This window comes from Gadus morhua, chromosome 2 (genome assembly GCF_902167405.1).
Source record: "Gadus morhua chromosome 2, gadMor3.0, whole genome shotgun sequence".
Taxonomy (NCBI): Eukaryota; Metazoa; Chordata; class Actinopteri; order Gadiformes; family Gadidae; genus Gadus; species Gadus morhua.
Window position 1 is genome coordinate 27,381,794 of NC_044049.1, and position 21,065 is coordinate 27,402,858.

Genomic DNA, 21,065 nt, shown 5'->3' on the forward strand with positions numbered 1-21,065 from the left:
TGTATTCCCCCTTGGTTCTTGTTCATGCTAATAATATAAAACAGTTACAAGAGACATTTATAAACTTTCCATGCACATGTATTACCTATTCCGATTGTATTTTCTGCAATAGATGCAAGCATTTATTTGCTAGTAACGGCACCATTTATAAAGTAAAAAATAGCCCCCTGATTCAGCGACTGGATAGGTAATGCGTATCTCTGAATGATTTTGCTTTATATGGCCGCGTTTTCATGTTTGAACTCTGAAATGCAATTAGCACATGCTCTTACCCGGTTACCCTGAGGGACCGTAGCTCCGTTTTTCATTGCTGTAGGCTACTGTAAACCCCATTTTAATTGGTCACAAGTTTACCTAATAGGATTACAATATTTTTCACGTTTATGTGCGCAAAGGTTAGTTAGTAGTTTTACCACTAATGACCGCTTCAAAGTCCAGGCCCTCCTGCTGTAGCAGCTTTTGGCAACAACAAAGTTCTGAATCATAATCAGCCTGCAATAAAATGAAACTAACAAATAAAGATAAAATCGGTGTAACAATGGGATGGGGATGCTTTATCTGAATCATATATAACGGATTATTGCTCTTCAAAAGGGTTCCGGTAACTCAAACCATGTCTAACAAATGTTATGTTGTAATACTGTCCAATAAATAGTAGCCTACACTGAATACACAAAAGAGCTGAAAATGTACTGTTGCTCTATTTTTACAAGATGAATGCATAAAGTATATATTTTCCTCACCTTTTAAGTTATGTTTGACCTTGAATTTAAACCAAACCTTGACCCATGTAGTGCATTCCAGTTAGTCCTGATTTACCACTTGGACTTAGCTTTCTTATAGTGGTTTAACCTCTAGGCTGGGCTTAACTAAAATATTTCAAATGAAACAAAGCCAACAAATAATGTGTTCTCTAGGTTGATTTATCATCAAGGGTATTTTTTTATTGTTCTTTTTCAGTTTTTTGGTCTTGTGCAATGTGCATTATTTAGCACTTTACAAATTACAACAGGCACATTCATACAACATATGTATTTATCCATACTTAAATACATACTTGCTGATTTCCGTACATTGCATACGTGTAAACATTAAGTAGGTATTTAACACAATAAAAATAAAAAGGAATGAAAAAAAATGTTCAGTTCTCTACTTAAGGATCCAATACGAATACATGAATGACCACATTAGGATATTATCGCTGCAATAATGCAACTAATAGAAATAGGTAAAGCTACATAGCAATGAAAATCTGTGGTTATATTGTTGCTCAGGCATGCACCTTACATACACTTTTTAAATAACTAGGGGGTAATGCACTGCCCCTCTTTTACGATAATAGAAGTGGCTTCTACATTAAAAACGATTAAATGGAAAACATACTCATGTTTAATATCATCATGACATTTCATCACAAAAAAAAGTTAGCACCATAAAATATATATCTTTTTTTTTTTCGTTTTTCTGCTCCCTTTTTATCCTAACGCCGGGGGGCGATGTCGCAACTATTCCTTCGCTCGCCTCTGTAGCTTTTGTTTCTGTCTGCCTCACTGCCTCACGAGCGTCTCGCCCCGCCACCTCGACTTCCGTCACGGCACCAATTAATCTACCAAAACACATGAAGAAACCCATTAGTGGTGCCTGGCGCGGCTACATAACAAAGCTAGTGCTCCAAAGTCTTTATGTTATATATGAGATACATAATAAAACATAAAATTAACATTACAAAAAAATTAAAGATAATTTAAAAGTGGTTCATCTTTGATATTTAGTTATTGGAATTGCCTTTTCAGATCGGCTCAAATGAGTACCAAATTATTTATTTTGTAGTAAATTAGAACCCTCACAAACATTTGTTTAAATATGTTTGTTTGGTCACTCTGAATTGCAATAATGAAATCTCTGTTTAGAATGGGAAATATAAACAAAATGTGAAAAATATCAAAAGTGAATATGAACATGGTCATTTTAATCTGAAATTAGATAAGTACTGATTTGTGTATATATAAAAATATATGTCTATATATAAATTTGATTAAAGGTAATTATTGTTGAAAAAAATTTCAGTTGGCAATGTGTTGTGTGTGTTTCTTTTAACCTATAAAATGTATATTAAACGACTGGAGGGCTGAGCAGACAAATTAATGCCAGGACTACCCAGGCCGATATAGTAGAAGGCCCTTTGGGAATTTTAAACGTCTAAAGCAGGGGTCACCAACCTTTTGAACCTGAGAGCTACTTCATGGGTACTGAGTCATACGAAGGGCACCCAGTGTGATACACTCTTCTGAAATAACAAATTTGCTCAGTTTGCCTTCAGTTATATATTATTATAAATGATTAATGATACTCATCTATGTGAAGACACTGATCATGTTAATGATTTCTCACAATAATTATCAACAATGACTTCAAAAAGGTGGGAGAGAGTTGTTCAAGAATGTGTTGTGCTATGTTTAGAACAGGCCTGAGGGCACTGTGTTGGTGACCCCTGATCTAAAGGTACATTCATCAAGTTTATAAAGTAACGTGTGGTATTGTGGGAGTTATTAAGTCTTGACTTATGTTCCACTGCCATTCGGCAGCCTCTCCCGGCCCGAGTCAGACTCTGACGCTGGGTGAAGCTGCTCACCTGTCGTACACACACACACACACACTCAGGAGATCTCCTACAGCAGCCTGTTACAGCGGCCCTGTGTACCCTACTGTACACCGAACATACATACATACCGGCTTCAACAGATACAGCCTTTGGCCCGGCTTTGGAGGAGCCCAGTAAAGGCCCACTAGGTGGCGTGTGGCAACAGCCACTGCTACAGTTCCGTAGTCAGTCCTTGAAATGCCACTTTTGTATAAAACAGCGTATCTATAAAAACAATACTGACATCCTGCATAAAGCTCCCTGGCGCTTTGCCAGTTGCTCATTGTTTTCTCTTTGTAAGGCTGGCTGTGTAGACCATTTTAAGACTAATTAAGCCCAGGTGGAAGATTTTGGATTGTCTGAAGACCAAGTAAGGTCAGGAAGACATTTTACTTTCATTTCTGAAGCCTGTATTGCATGTAGAGAAGTTTACAATTCTTCGTTGGCCTCTAGTTGATGAGTGAGGAATCGTCTGGAGGTGGGTCCGTAGAGTTTGATGGGTTGAAATGACCACAGAGAACAGATACACAGCAGAAAAGCTTGCTAGCTCTACAACGTTATTGCCTCAGAATGCTCACAGGTGGGAACTCGTTCTCGTCGTCCAGGCAGACGGGCCCTGCCGCAAACTCATGCTCGGGGATAACTTCGCCTTTCTTTGCCCCGCCGTCTTCAGAGTAGCCTGGACAAACATCAACAGAAAGAACCACGCTCAAAGGCAGATAGGGTCGATTCATATCGAGCACCTCACAAACTGTAATTATTAGCATTCAGACCATGGCTGTCGGATCTTACATATCAAATAAAGTAACAAGTAAAATGTTACATTTGTCTTCTGATTCACTTTAGATAGTCTGCTTGAAGAGCTAGTACGAACCCGACAGTGCGGATGAAGCAGCAGAATGTACATTGATGTACGCTAATGTTTGTTACATTCTGAATCATTTTCTGGAGGACAACCCCAGAAAATGGACTCTCCTCTTAAAGACTGTTCCCCCCCCCCCCCCCATATAGACTGATCCCGCACCCCAATTTTATAGGTGGACTCTGAACAGGTGAGTCTTGAGTCTTTTTCGGAAGATAGTGAGCGACTCTGCGGTCCTGAGAGCGGCAGGGAGCTCGTTCCACCACTGAGGTCCCAAAACCGTTAAACCTCCACGTTACAGCCTGCATGCCTCCACGTTACAGCCTGCATGCCTCCACGTTACAGCCTGCATGCCTCCACGTTACAGCCTGTATGCCTCCACGTTACAGCCTGTATGCCTCCACGTTACAGCCTGTATGCCTCCACGTTACAGCCTGTATGCCTCCACGTTACAGCCTGTATGCCTCCACGTTACAGCCTGTATGCCTCCACGTTACAGCCTGCATGCCTCCACGTTACAGCCTGCATGCCTCCACGTTACAGCCTGCATGCCTCCACGTTACAGCCTGCATGCCTCCACGTTACAGCCTGCATGCCTCCACGTTACAGCCTGCATGCCTCCACGTTACAGCCTGCATGCCTCCACGTTACAGCCTGCATGCCTCCACGTTACAGCCTGTATGCCTCCACGTTAGACGGTCCCCCCCAGGGCGCACCTGTGAGCGTTGTGGTGACAGGCACCGCGGTGGGCAGGGCAGCAGTCGCGGCGTACGACGGGCAGGCGGACGGCGGTGTATTCAAGTTGGATCGCTCTGACTCCGTCTCCTCCCCGCTGTCCTCGTCGCAGCAGAAGAGCCTGGGAGAGAACAGGACGTTCGGTTCTTTGATGCGTTCATTGATTTCGGACGATAAAAGGACCCGAAGTCCTGCCTTAACCGAGAGGATCCCAAATAGTGCTGAGAGAAGACTGGGTGTGCCAGGAATGGGATAAATAATGCAATTTTCCCGTCTGATATTTATAAACCTGTATCCATGCAAGACTTTTTTGTCCGCAGTGTAAGAAATATTGCGATTAAACGCCTCACAACCTAGTGTATATTATACTAGTTATGTATGCCTTGTTTGTGCAAGCTCTTTGAGAGAGATCTTTTCTCCATCTAAACCGTTGGGAACTGGAACTGAAATATGTAATGAGCTGTCGTGAAGGCCCTGAGGAAGTGGTGCACACTTCCTTCATAATCTAGACCAACCATCTACTATCGACATTGAATTTCTAGCATTTAACGCATTTCAGTGTGTTATCGCACCAATTCTCAGAGTATGTAAAAACCTTTGCAAGAAAATTCCGGTAAAAGTTTCCGGTATGTGCATATGCATATCAAGCAGGAATCTCTCGTGGAACGCCCCTTTGTGTAGACAGGCTAAGACGTTGCATGTAAACAGATGCGTTTTTGCATCGAAACACAATCCAGTTGTATATATAAACCTGGCCGATGTTTGTGACACTTTTTACTCATCATAATCATGTTGGTGTGTCCTAAGTCTTCGGGTTGGATCATGGTATGCCGAAGCCCCAAAAGGTTTGGGTACCTCCATCTAAGCCACCGAGTTTCCCTGACGAACCTTATCTACATCTTCTGCATCATATGTGGGTATAATAGTAACATGCGGAGCTGATGTAGAAAGCTGCTGTACATCTATCCCCCAAACATGTAAAAGCAGTTTAGAGCTGGATTGTAACAGGAAACAGAAGCTTCCCCGTCATTGGTTGAAAACGTTCCGGCCTTGGCTGTGATTGGCGGGGAGCGTACCTGTGTTTGTGGGCCAGGGTGCACTCGCCCCCCTCCTGCGGGTCCACGTTGTAGATGAGCAGCTGGCCGTCGGCCGACATCACCAGCAGGCGCGGAAGCTTCTGGATCCTACATGCAGATTCAGATCCAGTCTGGTTAGAGTAGCTTTCCCCGGTGGATACAGTAGAGGCATCAGCTTTCTTTTGGCCAAAGAACAAACAAGATTCATACTTTGTGCCTTGTTATTTTCTACATTCACATTAGCACAATGTCCCAGACACACACACACACACACACACACACACACACACACACACACACACAGACAGACAACACACAACAGCAACACCGCCGAATGTGATGAGTGTGTGTGCGTGGTCTCCTCCGTCCCGGGACAGCGACTCACACAGCCAGGGTGCAGATGTTCCTGCGGCCCATGGCCAGCAGGTGGGCGGTGGCGAAGGCCCGGTCCTGGCTCATCATGCCCGTCACCCCGGTGGGGAGGTAGCTGCTGGCCGCCGAGAACATCTTCCCCACGTAGGCCGTCCACGTGGGGGACGCCTCCTCCCCGCTGCGGACACAGGGGAGGGAAGAGGCGATGTTACACTGAGGACCGCGGCGTCGCTCTGACTGCAGAGTTGGCAAGAAAGCCATGCGGTGTACCGGGTCTGTCCCCAGAGGGGTTAAGGCTTGGCCCAGACTCTGGCCACTTTTAGGCCCAATCCCATTTTCTACCCTTACCCCTCCCCCTTGTTTTGAAGGGGTAAGGGGAAGGGGTAAGGGGTATAAATGGGATTGGGCCTTAAAACGAGACTGAAGACCTTTATGCTTGCTTTGGCTTTCTGCTAAGTCATAAACACATCGCACTTACATTTTTCTTACTTTGCCTTTGTTTTCTTTCACGGGTCTATTTTATTTTATTACTTCAATTAGTTGTACGTTTGCTTTAGCTCAATGCTATATCTAAACGTATCTATCTTCTTTTATTATTTCACTGTATTGTAGGACGATGTTTCTATGTGAAGCACTTTGAGTCCGCCTCGTGTGTGAAAGGTGCTCTGTAAATAAAGCTGCCATGACACTAGAAGATTCTATGTCCATTTTTCAATGGTTTACTGTTTAACTATTAATGTGCTCTTCAGAGGGAAGACGCTACTTTGTTGTCTGCAGCCCCCCCAATCAGAAAAAAATAAATGTAAAAAGTTCTGAAAGGAAACGGTCTAAAGAAAGATGAAATATATGCACAATTAATTAACTCTGACTTCCTATTCTTACTCTGTGTCTCTTGAGTGTTATATTTTGACATTATGAATAAATATTACAGTAATAATGTCCTGGCCACGCCCCGGGTTGTGTGCCTCTGTCTGTGTGCGTGTGCCTGTCTGTGTTTGTGTGTCTGTTTACGTTATTCCAAGTTGTTCCAGTTTGAAGATGTGAACCGTCTCTGTGTTGCTTGAGGTGCAGAGGAACTGGCCGTCAGGACTGAAGGACAAGGAGCTGATGTTGACGTACCTGCAGAAAGAGACACACACAGTCACACACACACACAGTCACACACACACACACACACACACACACACACACACACACACACACACACACATTACACACAGTCAAGTGGCAATAGTTCTCTCTTGCCCACAAGAATCCCTTGGACTATCTCATATACTTGGACCTAAATAATATTAAATAATGGTAAAAATACTCACACCATTCGCCATGCTTTTGTCTATCTAATGGTGTTAAATTAGTATTTGGGGATTTTTTCTATGTTTTATTATTATTTTTTAATTGGTCCAGTGAGAACACTGCCTCTGTAATCCACAAAAGAAGTGCTTATTTATATGGTTTGTTATTTTGTCCAACCATGCCTCGCTCAGCAGGAAGTCTTGCTCTGAAATCTTGTTTTCTCTCAGGAAACATTGCTATTGTCCTTACCGTCTCAACTGTCCTTCACCCATATCTTATGAGATAACACTAGACGCACTTGCTGCTGTCCAAACAATAACAAATAGACCAGCCACAAGGTAAAGAAAAAAGTTGTATTTCTCTGTAGGGATCTTTTTTTAACTGCAACAATATAACTAGCCTGTCACTGTCATTAGCATATTTGGAGTTATTTTTCCTTAAACAACAGCAGAATCAAAGCCAAAACAATTAACTATTATTACAAAAAACATGTTGTGGGCCAGAGGGATATAACGGTCAGTGTGCAAGTGCTTAAGGAATAGGGTTTACTGGATCGGTCTGTGTGCTTACCTCTTCATGCCCCTCCGGAACTCAAACAGACGCTGGCCGTCAGGAATGGAGAAGACCCGGATGACCGTGCCCTAGACGGTGAAAGTGATACGTGATGAGTAGATGCTGTGAACCTAAACAACGTTTAGGTCTGAATTATTCAGATCATTACAGAGCTTGCTTTGGCCTGTGTGTGTCTTTAGCTATTTGATGTTAAACCTTTGTACTTGTGGGCCCAAAACTGGGAATGAAGAAGACGAAATATGGTATGTGCCAGGGATGGATAGGTTTTCACATTCTCAAGTAGGTGGTCACGACAGTAAAGAAGAACATTTGCTTGGGTTTGATATTCAATTTCACACAAAGTGATAAAACTTACTTTCCCAAAGTACAGTTTTTGTGATGGGATTTTAACTTCATTCAAATGCAGCAAGTCTAAGTAAATCTTCCAACTCTCCAAAATATGACTTTGGCAATTCTATTACAAGGCGGACGGTACGTTATGCACGTAATGCATGCTACACATGTTATGCGCGTTGGGTATATAAGGTCTATCAGGCGTGTCTGGTGCGTCGCGGCACGATGTCGTACCCTCTCGGAGGCGCTGGCCAGCCTGGTGCCCTGAGCGTTGAAGGCCAGCGCGGCCAGCGGGGTGTCGTGGGCGGGGATCATAGTGACGGTGCTCTGAGGGGGGGACACACACAGAGAAGACAGGCATCACGGGGGAGATGAGCTCCAGCTGTCGAGACGAATGTCACCGCTTCTTAGCTTTCCAAACTCACCTCATTTCCAAAATCAAAACTTGCCGTCACAGTGACTTGTTGTAAATCACCGTATTACGAGTTTGATCGCGCGGTTACCATCTCGTCAGCCGGTGTAATCTGCGACTACTACTAATCCGCGGACCCCCCTGGCTGACACAGATCCTCGGTGTCAGTACTGAGCTCGTTTACCGGGCCCTGACTCGCTCGTAAAACTAATAATTAAACTAAAGGGTGAAGGCTGAACTCGTACCAAACTGTGCGGGACTTAACCGAGTGGCCCGGGTCGGACCGGGCTGAGAGCCCGGTTGGTCCCGAGGGGCGTCCCGACACACACACACACACACACACACACACACACACTTCTGCGGTGTGCCCTGGTACGCCATAGTCCCTATAATAGTCCCACTCTGTGGAACCAGCTCCCCCCCAACATCCACTGTGCCCCTTCCCTGGAGACTTTCAAAAAGTACACGAAAGCACACCTTCTCTCTGAGGCCTAGGGCCTCTGACCCACGACCCCGCCCAGCGTCTTGCGCATTTTGCACTCTCACTCACTCACCTACACACACACCCTCACCCACACACACACCCTCACCCACACACACACCCTCACCCACACACACACCCTCACCTACACACACACCCTCACCACCACACACCCTCACCTACACACACACCCTCACCTACACCCTCACCTACACACACACCCTCACCTACACACACACGCTACCGCCCAGTCTTGTGAAGCGACCTTGAGCATCCTGAAAGGCGCTATATAAAATACATTTTTATGATTATTATTATTACGCGTAGCATTGCGCCCGTGACTGTCCGTGAGAGATGCCCTGAATGGTCAGGAGTGACCCACGAGTGGTATCAACATCTACGTTGTCTCAAACAGAGGCAGGTGCAGTCCACCTGAAAACAGATATTCTCACACCACGTTTCGCTCACTAACAGCTGACAGATGGCTCAGACATTTTTTAACAAATGAGCAAAAATAAATGCGTTAAATAGCAATAACATTCCTATACACAGCACCTTAGAGAAGGAGTGGCGAATCAATTTGAATTGAGGCACTATAAATACATTTTCTATTTTAAGGGGGGGTGTGTGCGGCCGGTTTGTCCCCTTCAAGAGGAAGCAGGTTCTTGTAGGAACAGAGCAGAGGAAAGAAGAAGTGCGCAAGACGGAGAATGTATTTTAGTCTCGCCCATGAAACGTTTTGAATTAGATTAACTACAATAAATAAATAACCTGCCAAGAACCACTTTCCTCTTTCACCACTAAGTGGCAAAAGAGAGTCATGGTGTACAAATGTCTGTAAAAAACGTACATTTGCATGGGATTGTGTATTGACAATTGTATGGAAGCACATATAGCAAAATTAAATGGCAATGCAATTTGCAATTCAATAAGTCATGACATTATGCAATGGACAATTCATTATGCAATTTAATAATGTCATTTGAAAATACGTTATTCAAAGTGTATTTTAATTTGCAAAGTGACAATAAAATCCTCAATTCAATTCGAAAAAGTTATAACAATAAAAATAAAATAACATTTTGTCACATTTATGAGTGCTTTTATTCAAAAGGAAAAGCATAGCACTACCGCGAAGTGCATTGTGGGTCCGTCCGTCCATGGCCTGCGTCAATAAGTTGAAATTGTTCAACTTTTCAGGCCGCGGCGGATCCGTCAGCCAATCAGATCGCGGTTAGTCAAATACACTCCACGCGTCTACTGGATCCATTTTTCCAATAACCAGCATGAAGAAGCAGGAAAACACATTTCTTTAAAAAAAAAATAAAGAAATGTGGAATGACAGTATTGTTTTGAGTCACCGGTTGTTGGTGTCATCTTTTGTATTCACATCCACACATCGGCTTTGTAGCGGGAAGCGATTTGATTGGCTGCAGTATGCGTCTACAGAGACTAGCCCCTATATGTCAGACACGACCTCGGCCTTCCGTCGACGGACGCATGCAGTGTGCACAAGGCATAAAGGCCGGTGTATACTCCTCCGTAAAGTGGGGCACGTAGATACGAACAGCTAGCTTACGTGTGCATCCAATATTTTTTAACTATCACTTTGCACTTTATTTACTTGCACCTTGTTTACTTTGCACATTAGGGACCAACAAGGCACCAAATAAGATTTGAAAAGCTTTTGAAGTTTATTTACAAAACTATTTACATGGTTAGTAGTCATCAGAGTGATCGGGCGGCGAATTGCCCCCCATGAGGTGCTGAGAACGACACCTCTTGGCGCTCTTATGATTCTACTCCCGTCCTGCAACTGGGGGCAGGTTTTGACCGTTGCCCAGTTGGTGACGTATGGTTTACTAGTGACACGCATGAACACGGCGGGACATCACTTTTTTTTTAATCACATACTTTACTATTGATTGACGTTGTAGCCGTATGTTGGCCTCGACTTTGCTCAGTTTTAAACGTTGTGTACTGGTAAACCAGCTCTAGATGAGGGCAGCGTAGCCTTACACACAGTGGCAAAACTGTATGTGCTTCTCATGAATAAAAGCAAAAGGATAGTAGGTGATAGGCATCAAGGAAATAAAGGTGTTTGAACTTGAACCTGTTTGTTATCACCAGGACCATGAACACACTTATAAACAAGGAAATAACGAGGAAGGAACTGACTTAGTTACGCCCAGATGCGATTCGCTGATACGCTTTCCTGTAATCGTTTGCAACACTCTTTGCAATATCATTGCTGTTATAACCCTTTCAAATTGAACTGAGGATTTCATTGTCAAATTGCATATTCAAATACACTTTGAATAACGTATTTTCAAATTCATTATTAAATTGCATAATGAATGGTGAACTCTCCCTCGCGTGTCGTTATAGCCTGTTGTTCCCTCCCCCCAATAGGGGCTGGTGTTACGGGCCGTGCCAGGTCCGTGACTGGGTTGATTGGACGGGAGTTAAAAGAAGCCCCTCCGGTCGGCTCGCTCTCTCTCTCGGCCTGACCCTGAAAGGCTGACTCGATCATTACCTTATTTTGCGTTACAATACATCACATTGATATGCACTACACTTTTTGTTTGGCTTCCCATTACTGATTGCGGTTGTATGTAGTTAGTTTAATAAATATTGTTCTTCCTTTGTGATCATGGGGGTCTCCTCGTTCATGTCTGCTCTACTTGAGCCAAGTGGTCCTGACTATAATGTAATGAATTGCATTGCCATATGAATTTTGCTACATATATGCTTCCATACAAAGGGCTCGTAGCCGTTTGAATTAAACGCCAACCCTCCGTCCTGTAACTCTCAACCCAATCAACACTATGATGCAACATCATAGTGTTCAAATCGAATATTTGGTAATTAGTTTTAATTTATTAATTTTAAAACTATATATATATATATATATATAGAAGAGAGAGAGAGAGAGAGAGAGAGAGAGAGAGAGAGAGAGAGAGAGAGAGAGAGAGAGAGAGAGAGAGAGAGAGAGAGAGAGAGAGAGAGAGAGAGAGAGAGAGAGAGAGAGAGAGAGAGAGAGATTTTCGGAAAACTCAGGATTGTATGAAGGGGAAATCCGCTTTGTGAACTGGAGCCTTTACAATAGGGTGCCTCCCCAAGGAGCTCATGAGGTCTAGAATAATCGTGACTCGACAATGTGAAAACAGAAACCATCAACCCTGCCACGTCTCCCAAAAGTACTTGCCAAATAAGTCTTATAAAGAGAGCCAGTAATCCAATACAGTCAACATAACCCATTTAAGGCGGTCGAAACAATACGGTTGCCGCCTTTACTGGGAAGGACCGATGGATAAGAACGATTATTGGATCAAATGGAGCTAAACACCCACCTCATAGCAGACTGGTAGGTATTGTAAGAACTGCACATACTCTCGCTTTACTCATCAGGATTTTTTGCATTATCATCACAGACAATACATTCAACTAGTAGTACTCGTTCTAGTACCACGTTGTACCTCTTATTGCCTTGTCATTACCCTATATGGTCTCTCCTTTTAGTTCTCTCAAGCTGAAAACACGCATCCTTATTTTTCCACTGCTTTCAGCATTGGGAACTGGGAGTAGTAAAAGGTATAGAATTAAGTGGCATCTGGTGAAACAGACTTGGAAATGGACTACATTATACATCTTCATGTGTCTTTTAATTAGTGTATATAATCCCACGGAAATAAGAATTGTTGTGTTGGCATTAGAGCATTTCAGAGCTACACAGGCAGCAGGACTTCCACCGTTGAGGCGGCCATGTTGCATTGCTATGTCTCTGTAGCAGCGCAGAATGGACAAACAGCTCTGAAGAGAACACGTTTTTAAACTGTCTGTTACTCCGTTAAATCCAATAAATGTGTTTTGGGCTAAGAGTTCTAGGGAGGAGTTGGTTGCGCTAACCCTATTGGCTACGACCCCTTATACTTGTTTGCACTGGCGTTGTGTAGAATTATAATTAGCCGCAGCATTATGCTATAAGTCTCCGAGGAGCTTAACCTCCTCTCAGACTGGGATGACAGCATCAACCCCTGGCAAGACGGAGCTCCACACATCCCCACACACCACAGTGTTATATATAACTGTCCAAGAAGCTTAACTATCTCCTGGTCACAACTGATATGGCCTAGTAAAGATGAGTATGCTCCTTCCATTCGCCAGAATGTCCAATGTATTTAGAGGATTCAACTAGAATGGAGTCACAAATGTTTAAATCCAAGTGTCAAATATTAAGTCCTCATTGGCATGTAGCGCAGACTGTTTTCTAGATGAATGATCAATACATAAATCAGATAGCGATAATTATAGGCGTATGAATGCAGTTGACCACTAGTGATGCAATAATAGGACTGTTTGTTGAGAAACGTAAAAGGCTGTTACCTCCACCATCTCCAACAACATATATATCAGATTGTTACTGATCAAACTACTGAAACCTATTTATTCATATTTAGGTGTTTGGTGCGAAATTAACATAGCTTTTCAAGTACGGGGGTATGCGCACATGATTTGTAATTATTTGATTGACGTAGAAAAGAAAAAGCAATGAACGAACGCATTCAATGTCAAATGATCTTTTCGAGGAAGCTTTGACTTTTAGCTCTACACTTGCAGACTAAATAGCTCAATAGGATTCATGAATCTATCACAGAACCGACCTCACTTAAAAGTCAGCTACCCGACGCTGACGTTGAAGTCAACAACTGGCCCCTTGCACCACACAGCCCAGCACAGACCAGTAAAGGCCACCGCATTTCTCGAAGAAGGAAGTGTGTTGTTTGGGGAGGTTTGGCAACCCCAAACTAGCGTCTGTTGCAACCTCATCACTAGATGCAGATTTTACACACTGGATCTTTACGCAAGAGATGCTGCATACCTCTGTGGCCCTTCAAATCCCCTACATCCATTTCAGTCTATTAAGCATTAACAAACGTTATTCGCCTTACCAAGATGTTGGCGTCGTAAACTACAATTTCCCCGATGGTGGCACTGCCAGGATGAGCCAGGTAGGAGTTGGAATGGTTAACAGATAGAGCGCATAGACCTGTATGCAAGGATGAAAACAAAGTTAATAACTGAAGAAGAAAGGTAAGGCGGTAAACACCGGTGTAGGAGCAAAATAATTAATAATAAGTAAGGAAATACCCATACATTTCACAACAGAATCTGCTGCAATTTTTTATTTATTAGCACCTACCAGACGGGTTAGACGGCGTGTTGAGGAGGGTCTTCAGCAGCTTCATATCTTTGATGTTGTGAATGTAAATAGACTCTTCAAGGCACACCACAAGTCTCTGTGAGGAACAACAGACAACAGGTTGGCTTTAAGACAACACACAGACACTCCCCATGCCTTGCACTCGTGTGATTAAGAAGACCCTTCCTAGCTGAAACTAGTTTTATATCTTTATCTTTTATATCTCCTCAAATTTCTTTATGTAGCTTTTTTAATGGGCAGCAAAATGGAGAATGACAGGAAATTGGGTTGGTTGGTTGAAAGAGAGAGGGGTGGGAATCAATCCAGGTCACCTGAGAGCCACATAGCCTACATGTTTAGCAGCTGATAGCAGGTGGAGCCACTGAGACAAGCGAATGCTTCCAGCTCGTTGAAAACGTTTCTGGCTGTTCACCAGCGGGACCCTTGACCAGAGCCTACCTGTCGGTTGAGCCGAACGGCGAGGATGTCGTGGGAGTAGCTGTAGTTGCAGATCTCCGTGCCCTTCTTGAAGTGGTAGACGTTCATGCGCCGGGGCAAGGCCGTGCTCACCACCACCACCAGGCTGCTGGAGAACAGACGCTCCACGATGAAGACGTCTGGGCTGTCTGCTGGGAGAAACGCCCGCACAAGCACCACAGGAAAACCCGCCATCAGACCTCCCAACAGTCTCTCCTGGCTTAACCTAAAGGACATTGTTGTTCCGATTCCGCATTTTGTGTGAAGGCTCCTACCATGAGCCTAAACATTAGCAGCAGCACTTTGGTCTTTGTGATACGAACTACAAAAGGGATTGTAAAACGTGATCTGAATTTTGCACTGTGAATACGTTAGCTTTACACACCCTTAATGAATAAAGTGTTGCTGATTTAGATGTGTGCTTTGAGAACCTGCTTTTAAATTACAATTAGATAAATATTTTTGGACTATAGCTCAAGGCAGTCCATTAAATAACTTGAAGATGTGTGACCACATCATCAGTCTGTCATCAGTGCGATGAGGAGCAATATGTGTATGCCTCAGGGACTAACTAGGTTGTGCCAACATAATGGTGTTTAACTGCCTCTAGATTCAACCATTAGCTGCCCCATCCGCTTAGTAGGTGGGAGACTTAAACAAAATGACTGTTTTGTCCGTTCTTGTGTAACTGTAACTGTAACTGTCATAAACTAGCGTAGCTCGTCATGCTAGGTGGGGTGAGTGTGAAGAGTTTTGGGAATGTCAATAGCAAGATTATTGTCAACAAAAGCGAGAGTACGGGCTGGCCAGTTTTTTTGATATCTCAATGAAGCAAAAAGGACCAATAGATGCAATTATTGAAATCAATATCATCGGAACTGATTACAGATATCCCCAGGGAACTACAAGCTATGAGCTGGTTGAAATGTCACACGTTGTGACTTTGATTCAATGTGATTAAGGCAGGACTAATGATAGATGAATGGATCTCTTCTTAGTGCTGCTAGATCCTTATCAGGTGATGTCATAACTAGGGTCTACCATTTCGTTATTGAGAGGACATTTCTTTGTCCTCTCAATCTGGATCAGGGTATTAAGCAGATACTTTATAACTGCTTCATAACGAAGGGCTAGGCAGTCTGCTATAGATTGATAACAGGTAGACTTTTCAGAGTTAAATATCAAAACCAGTGACCCTGACGGACATATTTTGTCAATAATATTTTCACCAAACAGGAATTCCTTCTCAGTCAAACAGGACGATCCGAGTTAAAGCATTAAAGGTCCCATGACATGAAAATCTCACTTTGTGAGGTTTTCTAACATAAATATGAGTTCCCCTAGCCTGCCTATGGTCCCCCAGTGGCTAAAACTTGCGTTTGGTGTAAAACGAGCACTAGCTGTTCTGCTCGCCTTTGAAAAAACGGAGGCTCAAGCGCGCTGATTTGGAATGTCTGTGCTCATGACGTCATGAGGAATCTCGGCTCCTCCCTTACTCTGCCTGGCCCGCCCAGAGACGTTGGCCCGCCAATGAGACTCGACCGTGCGAGCGCCACATGTGTGTGTGTGAATACACACACTGTAACGCAAGTGTTTCTTGTCGTTCTTTGACGTGTCTTGTATTTCCACAACGAGACTGTCGTGGGGGTTATCTGAGCCATGTTTGAGAAGGAATTGGGGAAAGGAACTTTGGTTTGACTCGCTGAAGTACATGAACTGCGACATGCCGCCGGTTGCCGCGAGGCACCATCGCCGGCAGCGGGCAGCTGGCAGGCAGCAGCGCGCGGTTCAGGTCGACTTCAGGTTGATGTGAAGTGGAAGAACCAGAGACGTCGCAGAACCCGACAAAGTCGTTTGTGATTCATAATATCGTCTGGAGGCGCACACAATATATTATATGGTATAGATATCTATGTATTATATGATATTATTTAGATATAGAGCTCCAGGACTGTAACGCAAGTGTTGTACACTTCCTTGTTATTTGGCGCATAACGCGTCGGACTCTCGTCTCTGGTATTTCTACAACGAGACTCGTATTGGGGGTTATCTCAGCCAAGGTTGGAATGAATTGGGGGGGAAAGAACTTTGGCTTCGACTCCCTCAAGTCAAGAACATGAACCACGACAAGGAGGAGAAAGGGATCTTTGCCGGGGCAGGCGCTTAGGCACCTCCGCCTCCGGCGGTGGTTCCCTCAGCGGGGCTCAAGCGGGAGACATTCGCCGCCAACAATCCCTTTCTCCTCCATGTCGTGGTTCATGTTCTTGAGGGAGTCAAAGCCAAAGTTCCTTCCCCCCAATTCATTCTCACTTTGGCTGAGATAACCCCCTATACGAGTCTCGTTGTAGAAATACCAGAGACGAGAGTCCGACGCGTTATGCGCCATCACACCAACTAACGGTTATCCAATAACACGGAAGTGTACAACACTTGCGTTACAGTCCTGGAGCTCTATATCTAAATAATATCATATAATACATAGATATCTATATCATATAACATATTGTGTGCGCCTCCAGACGATTTATGAATCACAAACGACTTTGACGGGTTCTGCGACGTCTCTGGTTCTTCCACTTTCACATCAACCTGAAGTCGACTGAACTGCGCGCTGCCTGCTGCCGGCTGCCCGCTGCCCGCTGCGGGCGATGGTGCCTCGCGGCATGTCGCAGTTCATGTAGCCTACTTCAGCGAGTCAAACCAAAGTTCCTTTCCCACATTCCTTCTCAACCATGGCTCAGATAACCCCCACGACAGTCTCGTTGTGGAAATACAAGACACGTCAAGAACCGACAAGAAACACTTGCGTTACAGTGTGTGTATTCACATTGATGTGGACGTTGAAGAACCAGGAACGTCGGAATATCGGCTCACACAGCTTTTGGCCGTGATAATATGCTTATATGATATAGATATCTGTGTAGGCTATATGATAATATTTAGATATAGAGCTCCAGACTCCCGTGTGTTCTAGAATATTTACAGAACACGGCTAAAGGCTGTGTGCGCCTCGCCATTGCGATACATCCACTGTAAACAGAGCGCATGGTACCGTCCCTGGCTGCAAGCTGCTCAGGGCCACACCCCCACCCTCCTCCTTGACACGCCCCCGAAACAGCGCATTTGGGGGAAGCTCAATGTGCGACTGGCTCGGAGTGGCTGTAACTCTGCACCACGGCTGAATTTCAGGAACGTCTTTGAATACTGTGTTAGTTGCCCACTAATACCTATATTAAAGAATACATAAAATAGCATGTCATGGGACCTTTAACATTAATGTTCACAGATACATTTATAGAATGACATAATCTGTTCCTTGTGGTGAGGTAACACACGCACACGCACACGCACACACACACAGCCTGGAGAAATGTGTCCATCACTCACCACTCTCATGGATGCAGTCAAGCTTCTCCACGGAGGTCAGGGAGTACAGCTTGTAGCCCATGCCCGTGCCCACAGCCAATGAGCTGCAACACACACGCACAAACACAACGGTACAAAAGGTCTCCTCATTCTGCCATGTAACACACATATCACATGTTCACATGGCACACAACACACACATTAGGGTACCCATGGTAAATGTCCTTTTATCATTATTGTGAATATTCTATGTCTGTTTTGGTCTAAACCTGACTAAGCTAGGTTTGTTTATTGAAACCTGTGCGAGTTGTTTTTGTCACAACATCTGTTTCACACTATCATCATCACTGAAGACTTCTCTGCATGTTTGAGAAGGTTTCAGCTTTCTACCTGTGGCAATCTGTAGACATGTCTATGCCAAACATGTTATTATAGGCCCTATACTTTGTATCTCTTCATCGGAATGTTATGGTCTGACATCTCTTTATTCCGGGAATACCAAATCGTTTCTAAGAATACACCTTGAGAGAAACTTTATTGACTCATAAATGCTTGCAGTCAACGGGTAGCCTACTTTGCAGACGTTTGCTCTTTTTTCTTTTGACTGTCCAAGTGCCTGGGTATGCAGTTAACTCAAGTTCTAAAGTCTTTCCTGAGAGGATGTCATTACTAGCCAAAGGTTACTTTTTTTTTTACAAGCATTTAACATGTTTTAAACCTTTATTTGGTTAGACTAAAGTAAACGTACTCAGAGAATATCGACGAAAACAACTATACACAGTTGACTTGAGTTGGCTTTTCATCAATTTGGACCAGCTCTGGAATTACAGCGGCTTTTATAACCAATTTAGCTTCGGATCTCTAGGATTGTTGTTGCTGGGCAGCCAACAACAATCCTAGAGGTCCGAAGCTCCTCATGAGCGTAAAATGCATTCCTTACGTGGAATCCTGGTTGAACGAAGCGCACCCAAGCCCGGGCGCCAGTCCACTCGGCCCGCTAGTACCAACGGAACCCTCTGCGGTCTCCATCCCGATTCCCAGCAGCGACCTCCTTCTCTCCCTCGGGCCTGGATCGCAGGCCTGGGACCGACTGCACCTATTTTCTCGATTTTGGCCGAAGACTGATCCAGCTGGAAAGAAATGGGATCGACCTCCTTTGGAGAAATAGCCTCATCCGAGCTCGCCTTGCACGATGATTCAGACGCAGTGGAGGCTGGTATCGACTGAGAAATTATGACAAATCCCGTCTTTTGAGCACAACAGACAGTAGGAAATGAAAAAAAAAGGAAGGAAAAAAAAGCATAACAAGAACAGCTGACTGCGATACGTCACTCGGCTGCGCCGTACGATTCGCTGGTAGTAAAATAATTGTGTCGCTCTTCGATGCCATTGGTCAAATTTATAACCGTCCCTTTTAATTGGATCAGATACAGATTTGGCTTGTTTTTGTACATCCATTCATAGGGAATGTTATTCAGGTACACAGCAAATTCGGGCCTCAGGAATAAACTCACATGGAGTTAAAATCAACTCTCAATCCAAGTGTATATGTAAGACCATCGAATACACTCTGGGCCAGGGTTAAAATTACTCTTTTCCGGGAGTTGATCTTTTAACTCCTTTTCAGGAGTGAAAACTGAACTCTTTTGGGAGTTAAAACACTGATCCCATGTGGGGTAAAATTCAACTCTCACCTTGAGTTTAATTTAAATGTGAACTCCTTAATGGAGTTTATATTCACTCCCTTAATGGAGTAGCCTATAACATATTATTTCTATTTCACAACACAAAATGTTCCAGATGACAATTATCCAAAAAACCATTGATGACTACACATTTTTATTAAAGTGTACCAAAAATTGTGCAGCATTGGGGCTAAGTTAAAAGTAACAGAAAACATTCTATACGGCTATGAGTGCAGCTTAACAGGTGGCACATTATGAATTCCATTTTCCACTTAAGGTGGAGGCAGCGATTTTGGAGAATGCTTGTTGTCAATCAGTGAATATCTCCTCACCATCAGCTAACCTGGTCGACATTTGAACATCAAAACATTTGAAATGTCTTAATCTCTCCCTTTCTAGAACCAGTATCTTCCCAGGGATGTTTTTTTAAAAGCAGGAAATGATCATGGAAAAGAAGTTTCATGAGCAACCAAAGCAAAATAAAACAACTTTACCATCATGCCGATTGATGAAAGATATTTTCCTCTTTGCAGAGGCATCCGTCAGCCAATCAAATCGCATCGCCGGGTTCTTCCCGCTTCTTCCTGCTTGTTGCGATGCAAGATGACCCGCTTTCCCGCTTTCCAGTATCGTCAGAGCCCGAGTCGCGTCACAGTGCTTAAATGTGCAGACGCGATCTGATTGGATGACGGATCCGTCGCTACCGAAAAAGTTGAACATTTTTCAACTTCTTGACTGAGCCGAAGGCTCCAACGGAACGGACGGATCCACATTGCATTGCGCGTCCGTCCCCATTCAAAGTCAATGGGGATCAGTCAACGGACGGATGTAGTGGGCACGGGGCGTTATTATGTCCGGGGTCGTTCGCATGGACTATACGTCATCCAGCTCAGGTTGCGTAGCCGTGCGTGTGCGCGTGTCGGCTCATTAGCATCTGTACCGTAGCGGCCCGTACCGTTGCAGCACACCTCTCCCAAGTGGCCAAGTTTGGCCTGGCCTGGCCAGACTGGCCACAACGCACACTGGCAGATTTGAGCACGGTTTAGGTGTGAAAACGGCCACGGCCAGGATGGACTAGTGCGAGTGCACCCTCAAAGCTGCCCTGGTCCCCACCCATCCACCTTCCCATAACGACCCCCGACCTTGCCCCACCCTCCAACTGCCCTGTTTTCCAACTCCCACCCCCCCCCCCCCCCCCGTCCCTCTTACCTACCACGGAAAGGCATTGTCGCTTGGTGGGGGAGAGAACACACACATTGAGAGGGAACACGCATATCATAACTATCTTAATACTGCAGTTTGGCATTTAACTCGTTGGTTGACGCTGTCGAAACGCAACAGTCTACACACTGCCGTAACACTTACCCCCTACGGCAACTCACGAGGGACACACCTTCTTTTCCTAACTAAACACAGAACGGTCTGTTACAGAAGCAAGGTTTAACTGGTAAGAGTTTGTGCGACGTTTAAATACTGTACTTTCAGCTGTATTAACAACATTCTCTAACGATTTACACCAGCGGTTTTTATCATTAAATAAATAGTTGAACAGG

The 21,065-nt window shown here is 44.2% G+C and overlaps 1 protein-coding gene across 2 annotated transcripts; it reads right to left on the minus strand.

Moving 5' to 3' along the window:
- Positions 1-907: 907 nt before the first annotated feature.
- On the minus strand, positions 908-19,136 carry wipi1 (WD repeat domain, phosphoinositide interacting 1). 2 transcript variants are annotated; one of them, XM_030381760.1, is made up of 13 exons: positions 18,768-19,136; positions 17,849-17,931; positions 14,444-14,613; positions 13,985-14,081; positions 13,734-13,831; positions 8,123-8,215; positions 7,553-7,623; positions 6,698-6,805; positions 5,700-5,864; positions 5,315-5,422; positions 4,220-4,359; positions 3,220-3,320; positions 908-1,606 (listed from the first exon to the last, which is right to left on the minus strand). In XM_030381760.1, the coding sequence occupies exons 1-13, from the start codon at positions 18,854-18,856 to the stop codon at positions 1,556-1,558; spliced, it is 1,374 nt and encodes a 457-aa protein (XP_030237620.1). In that variant the 5' UTR covers positions 18,857-19,136; the 3' UTR covers positions 908-1,555. The 2 variants fall into 2 exon arrangements, with proteins under 2 accessions (XP_030237620.1, XP_030237625.1); XM_030381765.1 differs by having other exon boundaries at positions 14,444-14,610; positions 18,768-19,132.
- Between the last annotated feature and the right edge of the window lie 1,929 nt (positions 19,137-21,065).

What these genes read in the sequence shown, in the direction of transcription:
- wipi1 (XM_030381760.1), bottom strand. Translation starts at nt 18,856, where the DNA reads ATGGAGACCGCAGAGGGTTCCGTTGGTACTAGCGGGCCGAGTGGACTG. An exon ending in CACGCCGTCTAACCCGTCTG is followed by an intron (nt 13,832 to 13,984) that starts GTAGGTGCTAAT and finishes CCTTGCATACAG; the next exon opens with GTCTATGCGCTCTATCTGTT. An exon ending in TGTCACCACAACGCTCACAG is followed by an intron (nt 3,321 to 4,219) that starts GTGCGCCCTGGG and finishes ATGTTTGTCCAG; the next exon opens with GCTACTCTGAAGACGGCGGG.